The sequence below is a fragment of the Macaca nemestrina genome, chromosome 20, assembly GCF_043159975.1.
Source record: "Macaca nemestrina isolate mMacNem1 chromosome 20, mMacNem.hap1, whole genome shotgun sequence".
NCBI classification, from domain to species: Eukaryota; Metazoa; Chordata; class Mammalia; order Primates; family Cercopithecidae; genus Macaca; species Macaca nemestrina.
Genome location: NC_092144.1, coordinates 5487062 through 5509215, shown reverse-complemented (window position 1 = coordinate 5509215; position 22154 = coordinate 5487062). Strand labels below are relative to the sequence as shown.

The 22154-nt window shown below is 53.7% G+C and overlaps 1 protein-coding gene across 1 annotated transcript; it reads left to right on the top strand.

Moving 5' to 3' along the window:
• The first annotated feature begins 70 nt into the window (after nucleotides 1–70).
• Nucleotides 71–8111, top strand: LOC105487097 (uncharacterized). Its single transcript, XM_071086338.1, has one exon. It carries the CDS (start codon nucleotides 2389–2391, stop codon nucleotides 3427–3429), a length of 1041 nt encoding a protein of 346 aa, XP_070942439.1. The 5' UTR covers nucleotides 71–2388; the 3' UTR covers nucleotides 3430–8111.
• Nucleotides 8112–22154: the final 14043 nt, after the last annotated feature.

Sequence of the window (22154 nt, the reverse complement as noted above, 5' to 3'; positions counted from 1 at the left end):
GAGTGAGGAAGGGAGATAAGATAAGGCCCCCCGCACACGCGCCTGCCTGCCGCCCGCCGTCCCTGCCAAGTGTACCAGCCTGGCCCCAGAGAAGTGGTAGTGCATCAGGCTAGGGCCATCGGGAGCCAGGAGGGGAGATGGCTGGACGGACCCCTCTGCTTCCCCCAGTTCCCAGGGCAGGGCGGGAGCGTGCCAGTGACCTGCCAGCAAGTGGAAGCTGGGCCCCGCCGCCCATGGCCCTTCCCTCAGCACTGTCGGCTCTGGTCACAACCCCCCTGCAGATCTTGAGCTATCCCTTCTCTGGGCCTATCCCCAAAGCCAACAACATGTGGAAAACACGCCCAGGCCCCGTCTCCAAATTCCTGGGCACTGGAGCGGAGAGCCCCGGACAGGCTGGCCCAGCAGCCGTCCCCATCCGGCAGGTCACTCGGAGCCCCTGGGGCTGAGACAGAGTGGGACAGGACGCCCCTCAGCACCTGGCTGGTGGCAGCGACAAGGGAAAGAATTGCAATCCCTTCCCGCCACCTGTCAGGCCGGTGATTTAGGTGGCCCTGGAATGCTGGCACCACCCCGGGCCCCTTTTCCAGAACTGGCTCGTGCTCCCTGGCAGCTGGAGAGGAAGCCTGCGAGCTCCGACATGCTGCAGTGGACTGTAAATTAGGGCGCTCCAGGCTCCACCCAGGGGAGCGGAGCTGTGCGCAGCCCCCGCTGGGATGGATCTGGGTCCTGCTGGCAGGCCGGGGACAGCAGGAGCCGGCGGGACTGGCTGTAGCCCTCCTGCCCGCTCCTCACCCATGTCCAGCCCCATCTCCTCTCTTTTCTCAAGCCCACCCATGGGGCCTAGATGTGGTGAAAAGCCAGACTTTCAGCCTCATATCCTTATCTGTCCGCCTCCAGGTAGTAACTCAGCCGGGAACTCCTGGATCCAAGCAATCCTCCCCGCTCAGCCTCCCGAGTAGCTGGGACTACGGCCACCGCCACTATGCCCAGTTAATTTTTTAAAAATATTTTGCAGCCGGGCGCGGTGGCTCAAGCCTGTAATCCCAGCGCTTTGGGAGGCCGAGACAGGCGGATCACGAGGTCACAAGATCAAGACCATCCTGGCTAACACGGTGAAACCCCGTCTCTACTAAAAAATACAAAAAACTAGCAGGGCGAGGTGGCGGGTGCCTGTAGTCCCAGCTACTCGGGAGGCTGAGGCAGGAGAAAGGCGTAAACCCGGGAGGCGGAGCTTGCAGTGAGCCGAGATCCAGCCACTGCACTCCAGCCTGGACGACAGAGCGAGACTCCATCTCAAAAAAAAAAAAAAAAAATGGGCCGGGCGCGGTGGCTCAAGCCTGTAATCCCAGCACTTTGGGAGGCCGAGATGGGCGGATCACGAGGTCAGGAGATTGAGACCATCCTGGCTAACACGGTGAAACCCCGTCTCTACTAAGAAATACAAAAAATAGCCGGGCGAGGTGGCAGTGCCTGTAGTCCCAGCTACTCGGGAGGCTGAGGCCGGAGAATGGCGTGAACCCGGGAGGCGGAGCTTGCAGTGAGCTGAGATCCGGCCACTGCACTCCAGCCTGGGCTACAGAGCGAGACTCCGCCTCAAAAAAAAAAAAAAAAAAATGTTGTAGGCTGGGCCTGGTGGTTTGAGCCTATAATCCCAGCACTTTGGGAGGTGGAGGCGGGAGGATTGCTCAAGGCCAGGAGTTTGGAACCAGCCTGGGCAACGCAATGAGACCCTGTCTCTACTAAAAAATTCGTCTTTTTGAGACATAGTCTTGCTCTGTCTCTCAAGCTGGAGGGCAGTGGCAGGATCATGGCTCACTGGAACCTTGACCTCCCTGGCTCATGCGACCCTCTCATCTCAGGCCTCCCTGATAGCTGGGACTACAGGTGTGCACCACCACAGCCAGCTAATTGTTTTTATTTTTATTTTTTGTAGCGATAGGATCTCACTGTGATGTGCAGGCTGGTCTCAAACTCCTGGCCTCGAGCAGTCCTCCCACCTCGGCCTCCCAGAGTGCTGGGTTTATAGGCATGAGCCACTGTGCCCAGCCACTGTGTGCAGAGATTCTGGGTCCCTTCTTTTAGCCCCTGCCTCGAACGTCCTCTCTGGAGAGAGCACAGATGTCCACGTGTGTTCCAGCCCAAGGTGGGCATGCAGTAGCTCAGAGTCATGTCCACTTCCGGAGCTGGGTGCCTGGGCCTCGGGCTCCCTGAGAAAGGGTGGACACGCCTACCCCGCCCCAGAGGGGCAGGGGTCCTGACACCTGTCCAGGCCCTAACAGAGTCGTTGTTAAAACAAAGGCTCTGGGTTCAAATCCCAGCACTTGATTCTTTCCTTGTTCTGTCCTCAGAGGACGGCAGCTCCCACGCCTCAGCTTTTCCACCTAGTAAATGGGAATCAGGGCCCCTCAGAGATGCCTCACAAAGAAAGACAGTTCCAGCCCCCTGCAGGCATCCCATCCGCTCAAGGGCACCAGCCTCCTCTGTCTCTGCTGCGGCCGGCAGGGGGCAGCGCCCACCGCGGCACGGCCTGTCAGGCAGCGTGGACCCGGGTGGTCATCCCCAGGCCCCCAGCCCCGCGGTGACGACAGGCGTCAGATTCCATCCCTTCCTCCGCACTCGAGTCCTTGTCTGTCCCTCATCCCCCTTCCTTCCCATGCTCCTGCCTGCAGCAGCCAGGTGACAGCTTCTAGGAATAGGCAATATAGCCCCAAATCTCCAGCCAAGGACACCGAAGGCTGGACAGGAGAAAAGACTAGTCCAAGTCCCCACGACAGTCACCCTCAGCCCTGCACCACAGCTGCTTCTGGGACCAGTTCCACGCAGGCCTCCGCTCCCTGTCAGCCCTTCCCCAGCCCTCCAGGCCCATGTGTGGCCCAAACCCTGTACCGGATCTCTCAGCCGTCTTCCACGGATCACACACTCAGCAGATCTCTCAGCCCTCTTCCACGGATCACACACTCAGCAGATCTCTCAGCCCTCTTCCACGGATCACACACTCAGGCCCGCCCGGGGTGGGGGAACTGGAAATGTAAAGGCAACAAGCCCCTTCGCACCTCCCAGCCCCAGGTGCCCCCGTGTTCAAGGGAGCCGACGGCTCAGACCAGGGGCTGTGCTGGCCGCCTACCCAGCCTATTCCGGGCCAGCTGCCAAGGTTGGCGCAGGCCTGCCAGGCCCCCCCACCCCGCCTGCAGGACAGGCCCCCCCACCCCGCCTGCAGGACAGGCCCCCCAGAATGGAACAGGAAGGGGTGGCCTCTTGCTAGGCTCCAGGGAACCCCAAAGCCCAGGCCCCCTGGCCCATAAACATTTACTAGGTTGTGGACGGCTGATGTCACTCCTGCCCCACATGCAAGAGGGCCCCCGTCTAGAACATCTGCCCCAGCGGGCTCCCTGGGGGGGCTGTGGGGGACCCTTCCGGAGTTCACCCTGAACTTCATGGAGCCCTTCCCAGCCCCAGGCAGTCAGGACTGGAACTGAGGGGCAGAGCCTCCCTGGGGAGCTAGGAGGGCTTCCTAGAGGAGGAGGCAGCACAGCAGAGAGGGCCCAAGGATGAAGAGGCTTTTCCAGGTGTGCCCAGCGGGAGGGTGGTCCAGGCAGAGCACACAGCGACAGTAAAGGCCTGCTGTGAGGGAGAGCAGTGGGCGATCAGGGGCCTCCTGGCCCAGGAGAGGTGCCTGGGGGCTGCGGGGCATGCACTTGCTTCCCAAGAACCCATCTCTGGAGACATCCTCAGCAGAGACAAGGCTCCAAGAACACTGTCCCGGCCCAGCGCCATGGCTCATGCGTGTAATCCCAGCACTTCGGGAGGCCGAGGCTGGCGGATCACTTGAGGTCAGGAGTTTGAGACTACACTGGCCGACACGGTGAAACCCTGTCTCTACTAAAAATACAAAAATAAGCCAGGTGTTGTGGCAGGCGCCTGTAATCCCAGCTACTGGGGAGGCTGAGGCAGGAGAATCCCTTGAACCCGGGAGGAGGAGGTTGCAGTGAACCGAGATCACGCCACTGTACTCCAGCTTGGGAGACAGAGTGAGACTTTGTATGAAAAATAAATAAATAAATAAATAAAATAACGCTGGCCTGGGCTGGCGCTGACCCAGGCCCCGCTGCCGGGGGTCTCTAAGCTCTTGAGTTCACCCCTCACCTCCTTCAGTTCTCAGTTCACAAGCCACCTCCTCCTCTCCCCCCCCAGGCCACCAGCACCCCACACTCATTTGCCTTCTAGTTTTGCCCGTAGCCCGTGCCAGTTTCTAAACCCCGCGTCACCATCACGTGTGTTATTTACGTGTACCTCCTTGAGGACTGGGACGTATCCTGGCTGTTATCTCCTCTGCTTACACCCCGGCACCCAGCCGAGGAACGCAGCAGGGCTAGAGAACTATGCGTGGAACGAATGAATGGATAAACAAATGAATGAATCTCCTGGTCTGCAAAGGGTGGGAGGTTCAGAGGTGGGGCCTGAGAACCACTTAGTGGTGGCTCTGCACCCTGCCTGGCCCTGCTCTGCTGCCTGGGTGGTGTGGGCGCTGGGAGAGGGGTCAGCGTTCTTCTCACTCTCCCCCCGATGAGATGATGGCTGCAGTGGAGTGCGGGAAGGCAGGGCGAGAGAAGCCCTCCAGACCCGGGGGCAAGACTCAGAATTCATTCAACAAACAGTCATGTGCAGTATAACAGCGTTTCGGTCACTGACGGACTGCATGTGTGAAGGGGGTCCCATAAGACTTTTTTTTTTTTCGAGACAGAGTCTCTGTCACCCAGGGGTTGAAGCGATTCTCCTGCCTCAGCCTCCCGAGTACCTGGGATAACAGGTGTGCGCCACCATGCTCAGCTAATTTTTTGTTTTTTGTTTTTGTTTTTTTGAGACGGAGTTTCGCTCCGTCACCCAGGCTGGAGTGCAGTGGCGAGATCTCGGCTCACTGCAAGCTCCGTCTCCCGGGTTCAAGTGATTCTCTGCCTCAGCCTCCTGAGTAGCTGGGATTACAGTTGCCCATGACCACGCCCGGCTAATTTTTTTTTTTTTTTTTTTTTGTATTTTTAGTAGAGACGGGGTTTTGTCAAGTTGGCAAGGCTGATCTCGAACTCCTGACCTTAAGTGATCTGCCCTCCTCAGCCTCCCAAAGTGCTGGGATTCCAGGCGTGAGCCACCGTGCTCGGCTCCCATAAGAATTTATACCGTATTTTTACTGTACCTTTTCTGTTTGTGGATGTTTAGAGACAAATACTTGTCGTGTTACAATCGCCTGCTGTATTCAGTACAGTCACACGCTCTGTAGGTTTGTAGCGTGGGAGCAGTAGGCGGTACCATGAAGCCCGGTGTGCAGTACACGCTACCATCTGGGCGTGTGTATGCTAGGATGTTTGCGCATGGCAAAATCATCTAATGACGAATTTCTCAGAACATGTACCCATCATGAAGCAACTACTGACTGTGTGTATATATATATTATATATACTTTTTTTTTTTTTTTAAAGAAAGGGTCTTGGCCAGGTGCAGTGGCTCAACGCCTGTAATCTCAGCTCTTTGGGAGGCCAAGGTCGGCAGACCACTTGAGGTCAGGAGTTCGAGACCAGCCTGGCCAGCACGGCAAAACCCCATCTCTACTAAAAATACAAAAATTAGCCGGGCGTGGTGGCAGGCGCCTGTAATCCCAGCTACTTGGGAGGCTGAAGCAGGAGAATCGCTTGAACCTGAGAGGCAGAGGTTGCAGTGAGCCGAGATTGTGTCACTGCACTCCAGCCTGAGGGAACAGAGCAAGACTCTGTCTCCAAAAATAAATAAATAAACAAATAAATGAAAGCAGCTAGGCATCGTGGTGTGAGCCTATAATTCCAGCTACTCAGGAAGCTGAGGCAGGTGAATCGCTTGAACCCAGGAGGTGGAGGTTGCAGTGAGCTGAGATCGAGCCATTGTACTCCAACCTGAGTGACAAGAGCAAAACTCCATCTCAGAAAATAATAATAAGACAGGGTCTTGCCCTGTTGCCCAGATTAGAGTGCAGTGGTAAGGTCATAGCTCACTGAAACCTCAAACTCCTGGGCTCAGATGATCCTCCTGCCTCAGCCTCCCAAGAAGCTGGGACTACAGGCATGCACCAGCACACCTGGCTAATTTCTAAATTGTTTGTAGAGATGGAGTCTCACTGCGTTGCCCAGGCTGGTCTTGAACTGCTGGCCTCAAGTGATCCTCCTGCTTCAGCCTCCCAAAGTGCTGGGATTACAGGCGGGAGTCACCGTGGCCGCTGCAGATCTTGCTTCCACCATAGACAGGCACTTCTGGGCCAAACATTTCCCTTGTCCTGACAAAGACCCCTGGGACCAACACTGGCCCACTAGGGTACCCCCAAAAGAGCTGCTCAAAAAGGGGGCTGGAGCCAGGCGTGGTGGTACACACCTGTAGTCCCAGCTACTCAGGAGGCTAAGGTGGAGGAATCACTTGAGCCCAGGAGTTTGAGGCTGCAGTGAGCTATGATCCTGCCACTGCACTCCAGCCTGGGTGACAGAGCAAGACCCTGTCTCTAAACCAAGAGGGGCCCAGAGCCCTCAATGGCTTGGGGGTGCCACATCCCTGTGCCCACAGGGTCCCCATCAGAGCACAGCGGGAGGAAGAGGGAGTAGACGGGATAGAGATCTTAGGAGAGAGGCCCTGACGTTCTCCTGGCTGTGTTCTGGTGGGAGGCTGCAGCCTTAAAGCCTAAAGCCAGTTAGTCATTACTTCAGGGCTCCAGAAGTGGGGGCGGGACTTGCCCCCCCCCCTTGTCCTACCTGGCTTAGCATCCAAGGCTAGAACCCAATGAAGCCATAGTTCCCTGGTGCCAAATCATCTTGGGCATCCCCTGCGTCCACAAGGGCCACGCAGCCAGTGAGACACTTGGCCCATGGGGAAACTGAGGCACAGGGCTGCCTGGGCCTCCCTCCCTGCGTATCTCTTTTCTAGCCACCCTCCCTCCACTTGCTGTGGTCCTCCTCAGAGCGTGGGCGCTCAGAGGGGCCTCATTTGGCCCCCAGCCCCACCATTGGCGCACACAGGTCCCTGCTCTGAGCCAGCCAAGCCTCCCCTCGGGCTTCCTGGAAAGCTGGGTGGTCGGGCCGAGCTGCAAGGGGCTCCGGCAGTCTTGGCCCTGTCCCTGGCCCCAGCCCAGCCCACATCTCACCTTCCAGGGGTCCCCACTGGGCTCTGAACCCTCGCTGAACCAGAGTAGGAAAGGTGTGAGCCAGGACAAGAGCAGCACTCGGGGGGTCCTCGTGGTGGGGCCTGGTGGGGGATTCAGCCCAAACTGAGGGGCAGCAGGCAGAGCGATGGCCTGGCCTGAAATCTACAGCCACCACCCCCACCACCCTAGCCTTTTAAAACTAATCCAAAGTCTTCTATTTTGTCCATTTTTTTTTTCTCAGCACTCTTTCTAAAATGCATTTTACAATGTATCTTCCTTCTTTTAGAGGTAAAACGGACTCATGCCATAGAATTCGAAAGATTCCAGAGGGCTTTTAGAATAAATACCAGCCGCTCCCCAAGCCCCAGGCCATCCCCAGAGGCCATTAGTCGGTTTCTTGTTTCTCCTTCCAGCCATGCTCCACGGAAACAAGCATGTCTGTATATTTTCTTTTCCCCACAGAAACAACATCACACTCCCTGTGCTTTCTTGCAGCTCAGCGTAGTTGCCTCTTAACAATGCACCTTTGATGTCTTTTCTTCGAGTGCAGGACATCCCCCTCTTTTGTAACGACAGTGTAATATTCCATCTGGAGGCTGGACCATTGTTCTGGTGAAATCACACGTCCTGCCCTCCTGTCTTCTGCTACTAGACACCAGGCAGCAATGAAGAACTTGTAGTAAATGTCATTTTTGACCGGGCATGGTGGCTCACGCCTGTAATCCCAGCACTTTGGAAAGCCGAGGCAAGCAGATCATGAGGTCAGGAGTTTGAGACCAGCCTGGCCAACATGGTGAAACCCTGCCTCTACTAAAAATTAAAAAAATTAGCTGGGCGTGGTGGCACGCACCTGTAGTCCCAGCTACTCAGGAGGCTAAGGCAGGAGAATCACTTGAACCCGGGAGGCGGAGGTTGCAGTGACCCAAGATCACGCAACTGCATTCCAGCCTGCATGACAGAGCAAGACTCCATCTTGGAAAAATAAATAAATAAATAAATAAATAAATGTCATTTCGACATGGATAAATATGCCCACACCTTTCCTGAAAAATGTTTTTAGTTAGTAAACATTATTTTATTTTATTATTATTATCTTTTGGGGGCAGGATCTGGCTCTGTTGCCCAGGCCAGAGTGCCACACTCAAACACAGCTCACTGCAGCCTCAAACTCCTGGGCTCAGTCCTCCAGCCTGTAGCTAGGACTACAGGCATGCACCACCGTGCCTGGCTAATTTTTAAATTATTTGTAGAGATGGTCTCCCTATGTTGTCCAAGCTGGTCTCAAATTCCTGGACTCATGCCAGTCTCCTGCCTCTGTCTCCCAAAGTGCTGGGATAAAATAAGCCACCACACACAGCTGATTTTATCTTTTTATAGAGACAGTGTCTCGCTCTGTCGCCCAGGTTGCAGTTCAGAGGTGCAGTCCAGCTCACTGCAGCCTCAAACTCCTGGGCTCGAGCGATTCTCCCTCCTCAGCCTCCTGAGTAGCTGGGACTACAGGCGTGCACCACCACGTCCAACTAATTTTTTCATCTTTTTGAAGAGACGAGGTCTCGCTGTGTTGCCCACACATATTATCAATATCTTGCATTAGTGTGAGACATTTATTAGAACTGATGCATCAGTATTAATTAATGAAAGTTCAGGTCGGGCACAGTGGCTCATGCCTGTAATCCCAGCACTTTGGGAGGCCGAGGTGGGTGGATCACCTGAGGTCAGGAGTTTGAGACCAGCCTGGGCAACATGGTGAAACCTCATCTCTACTAAAAATCCAAAAAAATTAGCCGGGCGAGGTGGCGGGCGCCTGTAGTCCCAGCTACCCAGGAGGCTGAGGCAGGAGAATGGCGTGAACCCAGGTGGCGGAGCTTGCAGTGAGCCGAGATCACGCCACTGCACTCCAGCCTGGGCTACAGAATGAGACTCCGTCTCAAAAAAAAAAAAAAAAAAAAAAAAAAAATCCACTGTGCTCTGCCTGTTCATCCCTTCCCCTTCCAAGTCCCTGACAACTACTGACCTTTTTACCGTCTCCATAGTTTTCCTCTTTCTGGAATATTCTGTAGCTAGAATCACACAGTGTGTCACCTTTTCAGATGGACTTCTTTCACTCAGTAGTATGCATTGAAGGGCTGGGCACGGTGGCTCACGCCTGTAATCCCAGCACTTTGGGAGGCCAAGGCAGGTGGATCACCTGAAGTCAGGAGTTCGAGACCAGCCTGGCCAAGATGACAAAACCCCGTCTCTACTGAAAATACGAAAAATTAGCCAGGCGTGGTGGTGGATGCCTGTAATCTCGGCTACTTGGGAGGGTGAGGCAGGAGAATCGCTTGAACCCGGGGAGTGGGGGAGAGGTTGCAGTGAGCCAAAATCGTGCCACTGCACTCCAGCCTGGGCAACAAGAGTGAAACTCCGTCTCAAAAAAAAAAAAAAAAAAATGCATTTAAGGTTCCTCTATGTCTTTTCATGACTTGACAGCTCATTTCTTATATATATATTTTTAGACGGAGTCTTGCTCTGTCACCCAGGCTGGAGTGCAGTGGCGCGATCTCGGCGCACTGCAACCTCTGCCTCTTGGGTTCAAGCGATTCTTCTGCCTCCTGAGTAGCTGGGACTACAGGCTTGTGCCACCACGCCCAGCTAATTTTTGTATTTTTAGTAGAGACAGGGTTTCACTATGTTGGCCAGTCTGGTCTCGAACTCCTGACCTCAGGTGATTCGCCCGCCTCTGCCTCCCAAAGTGCTGGGATTAGAGCCATGTGCCACTGCGCCCAGCCTGAATAGTATTTTATCGTCTGAACACCCCTGTTCTCCTGCCAAAGGACATCTTGGCTGCTTCCAAGTCTTGGCAATGGTGAATAACGCTGCTGTAGACATCTGTGTACAGGTTTTTGTGTGGATGTTCGGTTTTAACTCCTTTGGGTAAATACCTAGGAGTGCCATTTCTAGGTCGCATCATAAGAGTGTGTTTAGTTTTACAGGAAACTGCCAAACTGTTCCAAAGTGGCTGTGCCATTCTGCATTCCCACCGGCAATGAGTGACACTTTCTGTTGCTCCCTGTCTTCAGGGGTTGGTGGCATTTGGGGTTGGTGTTGGCAGTGCTTTGGATTTGGCCATTCTAATAGGTGTGTAGGGACATTTTTTTTTTTTCTTTTTTGAGGCAGAGTCTCACTCTGTTGACTAGGCTAGAGTGCAATGGCGTGATCTCGGCTCACTGCAACCTCCACCTCCTGGGTTCAAGCGATTCTCCCGCCTTAGCCTCCTGAGTTGCTGGGACTACAGGTGCGTGCCACCATGCCCAGTTAATTTTTGTATTTTTAGTAGAGACGGGGTTTCGCCATGTTGGCCAGGATGGTCTCAATCTCTTGACCTCATGATTTGCCCACCTCGGCCTCCCAAAGGGCTGGAATTACAGGTGTGAGCCACAGCACCCGGTCTTGTCTGTTTTTTTAAGAGACAGGAGCTCCCTCTGTCACCCAGGCTGGAGTGCAGTGGAGCATCATAGCTCACTGCAGCCTCCAACACCTGGGCCCAAGCGATCCTCCCACCTCGGCCGCCCAAGTTACCTGGACTACAGGTGTGCACCATCACACCCTGATTTTTTTTATTTTGAGAGCTGGGGTTTCCCCATCTTGCCCAGGCTGATCACCTACTGCTGGGCTCATGTTATCCACCTGCCTCAGCCTCCCAAAGTACAGTGATTACAGGTGTGAGCTACTGCACTCAGCCAATTTGCCTAAAATTTTAAATAAACACCCGCTGCCCCTCCTCTGTGTTCCCAAGCACAGTTCCAGAAACTTCTGTACATAATTTCTTTGCCATCTCAGTGCAATTTGGGTTACGATGGGGGTGCTGGTGTCTCATTTTTACAGATGGGGAAAACAAGGCTCAGAGAGGCATAGCTACTTACCCAGGGTCACATAGCAAATGGGGGCCAAGTCGGGGCAGCTGTGACTGACACCGGAGCATATCTGTCCATTGTGAGCTGGACCTTACCCAAGACAGACTGAGTCCCCACTCCCAAGACTCACAGCCCAGTGGTGGAGACAACACATGACTGAGCAGTCACAACTCGGGCCGAGCAGGGTGTGATGAGGTCACACAGGCAGATGGGGACCCAGAGGAGGGACCTGACCCAGCCAGGTTGAGGATGCTTCCAGGGGAAGGGGGCTTGCCAGGAAGGGAAAAGAGTTGCCCAGGAGAGAAGGACATCATGTGTGACAGCTCAGAGGAGAGACAGAAAGGAGAGTGGCTAAGAGCACAGAAAGTCCGAGGTTCTAGATCCTTCTCTGGGTGTCAGTTTCCACTCCTTAGCCGTGAGCCACTCTCTTGACCAAGCCTGGCACATGGGGAGCTGGACAGTCAAGGCTGGGGCATCCATCCTACCCCTGCCTGGGGTATGGGGAGGCAGGAGTGCCAGAGCAGCCCCCACTGCGTCTGGGGGGCCCAGCAGGACTCCGTCCAGGTGGAGACTGGGAGGGGTGAAGGCGTTCAGAGGTGCTTCCCTGGACTCCTGCCTCGACAGGAAAGGAAATGGCAGGGTGGGGGTGGCAGAAGTCTATTTCCCGCCCCTGCCTCAAATTGGACGCTTCCTGCCCTAGGCCAGCTCCTTGGTGAGCCGGGACCCCCTTCCCACCCGTTACTGCCTCTCTAATGGGGGCCTCAACCCATTAGTGAGGCCGCCCACTGAGAGCCTGGGAGTCCCAGGTGTTCCCAGCCCGCACTCCCCCTGCCGAGTGATGACCGTTAAAGATGAATAATGAGCCCGGCAGGAGGGACCTGGGAGGTGGTGAGGGGCTGGCCCAGGGGGTGGGGGCCAGGGAGGCCCCGAAGCCTCCTCCATCTGGCTGGTCCCGGAGGCACCTGGGAAGCCCATCAGGAAGGCGTTGAGTCCTGGAAGCCACCTGAGCGCCTGGTGTGGCTCTGGTTTCACCTCCTTACTGCCTGCCTTTGCTTCTGTCACCTGCCCTTACAGGGACCCCCCCCCCGAGCCCCCACCCAGCTGAAGTCATCAGAGTTAGCAAATAAAAATCCAAGACATCCAGTTAAGTTTGGATTTCAGATAGATAATGAATCACGGCTTGGCATAAGTATATCCCATGCAGTTCTTTTTTTTTTTTTTTTTGAGACGGAGTCTCGCTCTGTCACCCAGGCTGGAGTGCAGTGGCCGGATCTCAGCTCACTGCAAGCTCCGCCTCCCGGGTTCACGCCATTCTCCTGCCTCAGCCTCCCGAGTAGCTGGGACTACAGGCGCCCGCCACCTCGCCCGGCTAGTTTTTTGTATTTTTTAGTAGAGACGGGGTTTCACCGTGTTAACCAGGATGGTCTCGATCTCCCGACCTCGTGATCCGCCCGTCTCAGCCTCCCAAAGTGCTGGGATTACAGGCTTGAGCCACCGCGCCTGGCCCCATGCAGTTCTTTTATAGCATCATTCATATCATTCATTCCTTTTTTTTTTTTTTTTTTTTTTTTTGAGATGGAGTTTTGCTCTGTTGCCCAGGTTGGAGTCCAGTGGTGTGATCCTGGCTCACTGCAACCTCCGCCTCCCAGGTTCAAGCAATTCTCGTGCCTCAGCCTCCCTAGTAGCTGAGACTACAGGCGTGCACCCCCACACTCGAGTAACTTTTTTGGTAAAGAAAGAGTTTTGCTATGTCGCCCAGGCTGGTCTCGAACTCCTGGGTTCAAGGGATCCTCCTGCCTCAGCCTCCCAAAGTGCTGGGATTATAGGCATGTGCAACTGCACTGGTCTGGAGTGGATTTTTTCTTTAATTTTTTTTTTTACAACTTTTTTGAGACAGAGTCTCGCTCTGTCTCCCAGGCTGGAGTGCAGTGGCACAATCTCGACTCACTGCAACCTCTGCCTCCCGGGTTCAGGTGATTCTCCTGCTTCAGCCTCCTGAGTAGCTGGGATTACAGACGTGCGCCACCATGCCCGGTTAATTTTTGTGGAGTGGATGTATTTTAATATCTCACCATCTGCATGAGGTTTCCACAGCCCACCAGCCCTGTCCCCGCCCCCTCTTTGACCCTTCCCTGGCTCTATGAGGGTGTTTGAGGTCCCCAGCGGGTCGCTGGCACAGCAGGCATCTCTTGGAATTTGCACAAAACGACTCAAAGTTACTGTAACTCTGGAAACCTCTGGAGAGGTCCCTAGGGGAGAGTGGTCCCTAGGCATGAGTCCCTAGGGGTCGCATGCCCACCTCCCCCAAGGACTCATCACTCAGGGCCTCTTTCATCTCCCCTGGCTTTCAGGGAGGCCTCCAGGTGAGAACACACTCCCTGAATCCCGGGTTCGAGTCCTGGTTCTGCTGCTTGAGAGTTGTGTGGCTATAAGCCTCCCTCTTTCTCGGTGCCTTAGTTTCCTCGCCTGTAAAATGGGGATGAATCACAATGCCATTACTGATAGCAGCTGTCTGGGTTGTTGAGAAGACCAAGTGCATTGATTTCTTCAAGGAGCTTGGTCCGGCACACAGTGCTCACTGAAGTGATGGCTGGGGCCCCAGCCTCCCTCCTGGCCCAGGGGGAGGGGCCGAGCGGGAAGTGGAGGTTAATTTTAGCCCTGATGACACCCACTGGCCGCCTGCCTTGTCCAAACATCCCCAGCCAGGCATGAGGTTCAAAGCATCCCCCCACCCCCTGCCTCTGACATCCAAGGAGCCTGTTTATTCGTTCTCGTCTGCGGCAGCATTCTTTGCCTGCCTGCGCCTGCACCCCGGCCTCCTCCATCTCCAGCCCTGAGAGGTCCCGCCTTGTGTCACTGAGGGTGAGGACCACCTCACCTGCAGGTCCCCCTGAGACAGGCTGTAATCCCTGGGGTGGTCGGTGAGGGCTGGGGAAGGGGCAGGGGGAGGGTCGTTCCTGCCCCAAAGTCCAAAGATCCTCAGTCTTCGTTTGTAATTCTCCAAGTAAGAGTTCAAGCTTCCGTCACAGACAAGGATGTTTATTCAGCACCTGTCGACTGAGTGCCTACTGGGTGCCAGGTCATGCTGGGGACCCAAGCCCTGCCCCATGAGCCAGCCAGTCTGGGGAAGACACTGACAAACCAAGAAATAAACAGGATAATATTTCTTTTTGAGACGGAGTTTCACTCTTGTTGCCCAGGCTGGAGTGCAATGGCGCAATCTCAGCTCACCGCAACCTCCACCTCCCGGGTTCAAGCGATTCTCCTGCCTCAGCCTCCTGAGTAGCTGGGATTATAGGCACCCACCACCACGCCTGCCTAATTTTGTATTTTTAGTAGAGACGGGGTTTCTCCATGTTGCGGGGAGTGTATGCAGACGCCACCTTGGGAAGAGATGTGCCAGAATTTGCAGTCCTCTCTGTCCCTGTTGGCGTTCCCTGGAGGGTAGAAAATTTCCTCTACCCAGACTCTCAGAATGTTCCAAAGACCTGAACTGGTCTCAAACTCCCGACTGCAGGTAATCCACCTGCCTTGGCCTCCCAAAGTGCTGGGATTACAGGCCTGAGCCACCGCGCCTGGCGTGGTTTTTTTTTTTTTCTGAGACAAAGTCTCTGTTGGTGCCCAGGCTGGAGTGCAGTGGCGCGATCTCGGCTCACTGCAACCTGCGCCTCCCAGGTTCATGCAATTCTTGAGCTTCGGCCTCCCAAGTAGCTGGGATTACAGGCGCCCACCACCACGCCCAGCTAATTTTTCTATTTTGAGTAGAGACAGGGTTTCACTGTGTTGGCCAGACTGGTCTCAAACTCCTTACCTCATGATACACCCACCTCGGCCTCCCAAAGTGCTGGGATTACAGGAGTGAGCCCCTGTGCCCGGCCTATTTACTTTTACTTATTTATTTATTGACTGAGTGAGTGAGTAAGACAGTTTTGCTCTGTTGCCCAGACTGGAGAGCAGTGGTGTGATCTCAGCTCACCGCAACCTCCAGTTCCCAGGTTCAAGTAATTCTCCTGCCTCATCCTCGTGAGTAGCTGGGATTACAGGCGCCCACCACGCTCGGCTCATTTTTTGTAAGGCTCTGCCCTTGTTCTGAAGTCAAATCTCAGCACTGTCACCCTCTGGGAGGGGGCGTGACCAGGAGCTACAGCTGGGCTTAGGGTCTGAGTGGCTGCAGGTGGATACCAAGTGTAAATTGAGGTCTCTGGAATATTCTGAGAGTCTGGGTAGGGGAACATTTCTACTCTCCAGAGAACGCCAACAGGGACAGAGCGGACCGTAAATCCTGGTGCAACTTCCCAAGGTGGGTGGCATCTCCCTACACTCCCTTCAGGTCTGGCCCGGGTAACGAGGTCGCTGGCTCTAATTTTTTACTGGCTGTAATTTTTGCCGTTGGAGAGACAGGTGTCTTAGAAACCTTGAAAACATCACCTAAAAACAAACCAAGAAAATTATGCTTTTCAGCCAGGCGCTGTGGCTCACTCCTGTAATCCCAGCACTTTGGAAGGCAGAGACAGGCTGATCATGAGGTCGGGAGATCGAGACCATCCTGGCTAATACCGTGAAACCCCGTCTCTACTAAAAATACAAAAAATTAGCCAGGCGTGGTGATGTGCGCCTGTAATTCCAGCTACTCGGGAGGCTGACAGGAGAATCACTTGAACCCAGGAGGCGGAGGTTGTAGTGAGCCGAGATTGTGCCACTGTACTCCAGCCTGGGTGGGTGACAGAACGAGACTCTGAAGAAAAAAAAAAAGAAAAGAAAATTATGCTTTTTTCCAGCAGACCTTCTAACCATTTCCGTTCTCCGAAATACCTCCATTGGGCCGGGTGCGGTGGCTCACGCCTATAATCCTAGCACTTTGGGAGGCGGAGGAGGGCGGATCACTTGACGTCAGGAGTTCCAGAACAGCCTGGCCAACATGGTGAAACACCATCTCTACTTAAAATACAAAAATTAGCTGGGCATGGTGGCGGGCATCTGTAATCCCAGCTACTCGGGAGGCTGAGGCATGAGAATCGCTTGAACTCAGTAGGGGGAGGTTGTGGTGAGCCGAGATCGCACCACTGCCCTCCAGCCTGGGTGACAGAGCAAGACTCAGTCTCAAAAACAAACAAACAAAAAAGAAAATACCTCCATTAGCTTTTCTGATTCTAAAATTGCCACTCGTACACTTCACAAAACCTTTCCAGAATGAGAGGCCCCTTTGTTCCCTGGCCCCATGTATTCCCTGGAATTTTCTCTCCCTGGGCAGGGAGGTAAATGCTATTGTTTTTTCACACATGAGGTTTTGCAATGGGCTTTATTTCCACTCCACAATAGATGGCCCCACAGCTTTTATTTCTAGAAATTGGAAAATGAAGCGTGTCCAGCACCCGCCTCTTCACCCACCACAGGCTGAAATTTAAGCTGCATGAACCCGGCTGGGCCTGGGTACCAGGGTTGGGCAGACCCCAGCATGTTGGTGCCAGGGGGCCCGGGGGTGAGGCCAGGGTAAGGTTTCTAGGGGTGCCAGGTTTCTGTCACCGTCACCTGGGGCTTCCCCCACTACCTGTCTGTTTAGTGGCCCTAGCACCATGTAGATGAGCAGGGAGAGGCTGAGTTCTTTAAAGTATTACAGGAGGGGAAACCAAGGCCCACAGAAGGCCAGGGATCCAGGCCAAACATTCCAGCCTGTAGAGGGGGTATGCAGAGACCCTGCGGATGGTGGGAGGATCAGCGTGACCTTCCAGGTCACCTCAGCCTCCTGAGGAAGGTGCCAGCAGTGGCTCTACTCTACAGAGGAGGTGGCTGACGCCCAGAGAAGTTGAGGAACTCACCCAAGGCCACACAGCTGCCAGAGATGAAAGTCTTTTTTCTGAAGATCTCAGGTCAAGAGCTCCAAAGTCAGGCAAGTCCCCCATAAAGCCCTGCTCCACCACTTAGGGGCTGCAGGTGGCTTCTGACTGTAAATGAGGACTTCTGGAACATTCCAGAACATTCTGGAACATTCTACTATTGGGAGAAATTGCTGTTCTTTGGAGAATGCCAAGGGGGACCTGGTGGTAGAGGGTGGTGGTGACTCCCAGGTGCTATCTGAACCTCAATTTCCCCATCTGTACAGTGGACATGCAGAGGTACCTATGATGCCTCCCCCAGGCCCAGGTGGGAGGGTGGAGGGGCACAGGGTGGGGAAGGTGTGGAGGCCTAAAGAGTCTCTGCCAAGCCCCCTGGTGACCCTGGGCCTGAGCCAGCCTTGCTGGGCCCATCACTCACCTGCCACCTACACCACACACCTGGGTCCCTCTCCCCACCGCCTGGCTGCAAGCCAGGGGTCCTGGGAGGGGGACGGGGCCCTCGGGAGGCCAGGCCAGGGCTTCCTAACAGGGTAGTGTGGGACCAGTCCCCTGGGGGTAAGGAGTTGGAGTGGGAGCAGGCTGCTCTGTCCCCTGACACCCCTGGAGCCCCCATGGTCACCGCCTCTACCTGAACTGATGTCAGAATCAGCATCTCCCTTTCTCAACTTGTCTTTCTCTCCCTCTGGAATTTCCTCTGAGGCTTAGAGGGATGTGGAAACCCTCCTTGGGCTCCACGAGGGCAGAAGCCTAGCCACCTGGCCAACATTGGGGGACTCTGACCTGCCCCCTCTGGAACCGCAGCACTGCCCTCAAACCCCTATTGCCTCCCCGTATGCCCCAGATCTCACGTGTGGTTCACAGCCCACCCGCCGAGCCCGTGGGGCCTTCCCCTCCTCCTGAGTGGCAGCTGCCCTTGGCTCCCAGCCCTTAGGCCCCAAGGGGAGAGAAATTTCCAGCAGGCTGACAGCTTTATCACCCACCCAGCCCAGGCTGAGGGAGGAGCTGGGGTGTCCAGTGAAGGCCAGGACCCCAACAAGGGGCACAGATGGCCTCACCGCACCCCCCCAAGCAAGTCTCAGCTCATCTGAGCCAGAGGGAAGGGATCCTCATGGCCTGAGCCTAGGATCAGGGGCATAGGGGTGGCTGGAGGAGCCAGTAGAAGGGACTGATCTGGCTGGGAGGGCAGGAGAACCCCTACCTGGGGAGGCTGTTTTCACCGAGCCCTGAAGGATGACTGGGAATTAAGCAGGAGGCACGGGGCAGAGAGTACAGCTGTCCAACTGGAGCCAGCCTGGTGCGTTTGAGACTCCCGGTGACTTGAGTAATGAGCGCCCTCTCTCAGGACCTCAGTCTTCATATCCACAGGACAGCTGTGTGGGACGGAAGTCTTGGCTGGTCCAGGCTTGACTGGGGCTCCGGGACAAAGTGACACCAAGACTGACAGCCCCATGAGTTATGTTTTTTTTTGTTTTTTTTTTTTTTTTTTTGAGATGGAGTCTCACTCTGTCACCCAGGCTGGAGTGCAGTGCCCAGTCTTGGCTCACTGCAAACCTCCGCCTCCTGGGTTCAAGCGATTCTCCTGCCTCAGCCTCCCGAGTAGCTGGGACTACAGGTGTGTGCCAGCACACCTGGCTAATTTTTGTATTTTTAGTAGAGACGGGGTTTCACCATGTTGGCCAGGCTGGTCTCGAACTCCTGACCTCAGGTCATCCGCTCACCTCAGCCTCCCAAAGTGCTGGGATTACAGGTGTGAGCCACCGCGCCTGGCCTCCCTGAGTTATGTTTTAATCAGTCACAGACACTGGGCGCAGTGGCTCACGCCTGTAATCCCAGCACTTTGGGAGGCCGAGGCAGGTGGATCACCTGAGGTCGGGAGTTCGAGACCAGCCTGACCAACATGGTGAAACCCTGTCTCTACTAAAAATACAAAATTAGCTGGGTGTGGTGGCCTGTAATCCCAGCTGCTGGGGAGACTGAGGCAGGAGAATTGCTTGAACCCAGGAGGCAGAGGTTGTGGTAAGCCAGAGATCGCGCCATTGCACTCCAGCCTGGGCAACAAGAGCAAAACTCCATCTAAAAAAAAAAAAAAAATCAGTCACAGACAATGCCCCCGGTGAGGATATGAACAGCCAGCAGCCCCTAGTTGCAGGCTGGGGTCTTTCTGGTGCTGTATGTAGTGGGATGGAGGAGGGGATGGAAGGTTCTGGCTGATTTGTCAACCCAGGAGGAATTAGGCATTCTTTTTTGGAGGGGATGGAACCTCTGTCACCCAGGTTGGAGTACAGTGGCGCCATCTTGGCTCACTGCAACCTCCACCTCCTGGATGCAAGCAATTCTGTGACCTCAGCCTCCTGAGTAGCTGGGATTACACCACGCCCGGCTAATTTGTTTAATTTTTAGTAGAGACAGGGTTTCACCATATTGGCCAGGCTGGTCTCGAACTGCCGACCTCAGGTGATCCACCTGCCTCAGCCTCTCAAAGTGGTGGGATTACAGGCGTGAGCCACCGTGCCTGGCCTGGGCATTCTTTTTCTAGAAAAAAATAACTTGGGTTCAACTTAGGTGGGACCTCAGCCCTGACCACCCCTGAATCACCCATTTCCCCCAATCTACCCTTCTTTTTTTTTTTTTTTTTTTTTTTTTTGAGATGGAGTCTCTGTCGCCCAGGCTGGAGTGCAGTGGTGTGATCTCAGCTCACTACAAGCTCCGCCTCCCAGGTTTACGCCGTTCTCCTGCCTCAGCCTCCGGAGTAGCTGGGACTACAGGCGCCTGCTGATCAAATTATTGGATCAATTGTGAATGTTAGTTCGCTTTGGCTTGTGTGGTCTCAGCATGGATTATTCGGAGGTTTAGTTGTGCTCCGAGGTCACCCCAATCGAAATTTTTAATGCAGGCGTAGAGATTTAAAAATCCGTGGGTTTGTATGGTTCTTGGTTGCATTAATAAATTAAAGCTCCATAGGGTCTTCTCGTCTTATTATTTTATGTCTGCCTCTTCACGGACAGGTCAATTTCACTGGTTGAAAGTAAGAGACAGTTGGCCGGGCGCGGTGGCTCAAGCCTGTAATCCCAGCACTTTGGGAGGCCGAGGCGGGCGGATCACAAGGTCAGGAGATCGAGACCACAGTGAAACCCCGTCTCTACTAAAAATACAGAAAATTAGCCGGGCGCGGTGGCGGGTGCCTGTAGTCCCAGCTACTCAGGAGGCTGAGGCAGGAGAATGGCGGGAACCCGGGAGGCGGAGCTTGCAGTGAGCCGAGATCGCGCCACTGCACTCCAGCCTGGGCAACAGCGTGAGACTCCGTCTCAAAAAAAAAAAAAAAAAAAAAAGAAAGTAAGAGACAGTTAAACCCTCGTGTTGCCATTCATGCAAGTCCCTATTTAAAGAACAAGTGATTATGCTACCTTTGCACGGTCAGGGTACCGCGGCCGTTAAACGTGTGTCACTGGGCAGGCAGTGCCTCTAATACTAGTAATGCTAGAGGTGATGTTTTTGGTAAACAGGCAGGGGTTAAGTTTGCCGAGTTCCTTTTACTTTTTTTAACCTTTCCTTGAAAGCATGCCTGTGTTGGATTAACAGTGAAAGTAGTATGGGCTTGTTTATGTTTATCAATACTGGGCTGTTAAGTATCGGTGAGGCTTTCGGTCTGATTTAGGCTTATGCGGTGGAGAGAGTATTCATGTTACTTATACTAGCATTATTGCTTCTATAGGATGATAGATTAATCCAATGTAGTGTGAGGAGTTCAGTTATGTGTTTGGGGTTTTTTGAGTAGTTGATGTTGAGCTTGAACGCTTTCTTAATTGATGGCTGTTTTTAGGCCAACTATGGTAATTGGGGGTTTTTACTCTCTATATAAGGTTTTTTCCTAATGTCTAAAGAGCTGTCCCTCTTTAGACTAACAATTAAGTTTACAGGGGGATTAAGTGATTCTGTAGGTAGACTTAAGGCTGAACTAAGATTCTATCTTGGATAACCAGCTATCACCAGGCTCGGTAGGCTTGTCACCTCTACCCAGAAATCTTCCCACTATTTTGCCACATAGCCGGGTGCGCTCTTTTAGCTGTTTTTGGGTAGCTCGTCTGGTTTCGGGGAAATTTGGCTTTAGTTCTCTTTGTGAAATTATTTCTAGCTAATTCATTATGCGAAAGGTACGGGGGTTAATCCTTGCTATTTTGTGCTTGGGTGATTTTTTATCTTTCCCTTACGGTACTGTATCTATAGTGCTGGGTTAAAATTTCTATCGCCTATACTTTATGTAGGTGAATGGTTTGGTATATATTGACTTGATGTTAGTATTGATTATATTTGGAGCTAGTGTTAGCTCAAGGTAGTCAAGCGGTGTTGAGATTTTCTGGGTGTAAGCCAGATGCTTTATGTTAAGCTATACCTTGATTTATCCAAGTGCACCTTCCAGTACACTTACCGTGTTACGACTTTTCCCCTCTATATAAATATTAGGGCGTTTAGTTAAGATGTTCCTTAAGTATATTTGAGGGGAGTGACGGGCGGTGTGTGCGTGCTTTATGGCCTGGTTCAATTAAGCACTCTATTAATTTACTGCTAAATCCTCCTTAGACTCTTAGGTTTCATAAGAGTTATCATGGGGTTTTCTGAGGTAGAAAATGTAGCCAATTTTTTACCATCTCATAGGTTACACCTTGACCTAACGTTTTTGCAGGGGAGGGCATTTGCGCTCACTTCGTGACCTTCATCAGGGTTTGCTGAAGATGGCGGTATATAGACTGAGCAAGAGAGGGTGGGGTGGATCGGGGCTTATCGATTACAGAACAGGCTCCTCTAGGGGGATGTGAAGCACCGCCAAGTCCTTTGAGTTTTAAGCTGTTGCTTATAGTATTCTGGCGAGTAGTTTTGTTTTAACTATTGAGGTTTAAGGCTAAGCATAGTGGGGTATCTAATCCCAGTTTGGGCCTTGGCTATAGTGTGTTCAGAAATTTTAAAGCCACTTTCGGCCGGGCGCGGTGGCTCAAGCCTGTAATCCCAGCACTTTGGGAGGCCGAGACGGGCGGATCATGAGGTCAGGAGATCGAGACCATCCTGGCTAACACGGTGAAACCCCGTCTCTACTAAAAAATACAAAAAACTAGCCGGGCGAAGTGGCGGGCGCCTGTAGTCCCAGCTACTGGGGAGGCTGAGGCAGGAGAATGGCGTGAACCCGAGAGGAGGAGCTTGCAGTGGGCTGAGATCTGGCCACTGCACTCCAGCCTGGGTGACAGAGCAAGACTCCGTCTCAAAAAAATAAATAAATAAATA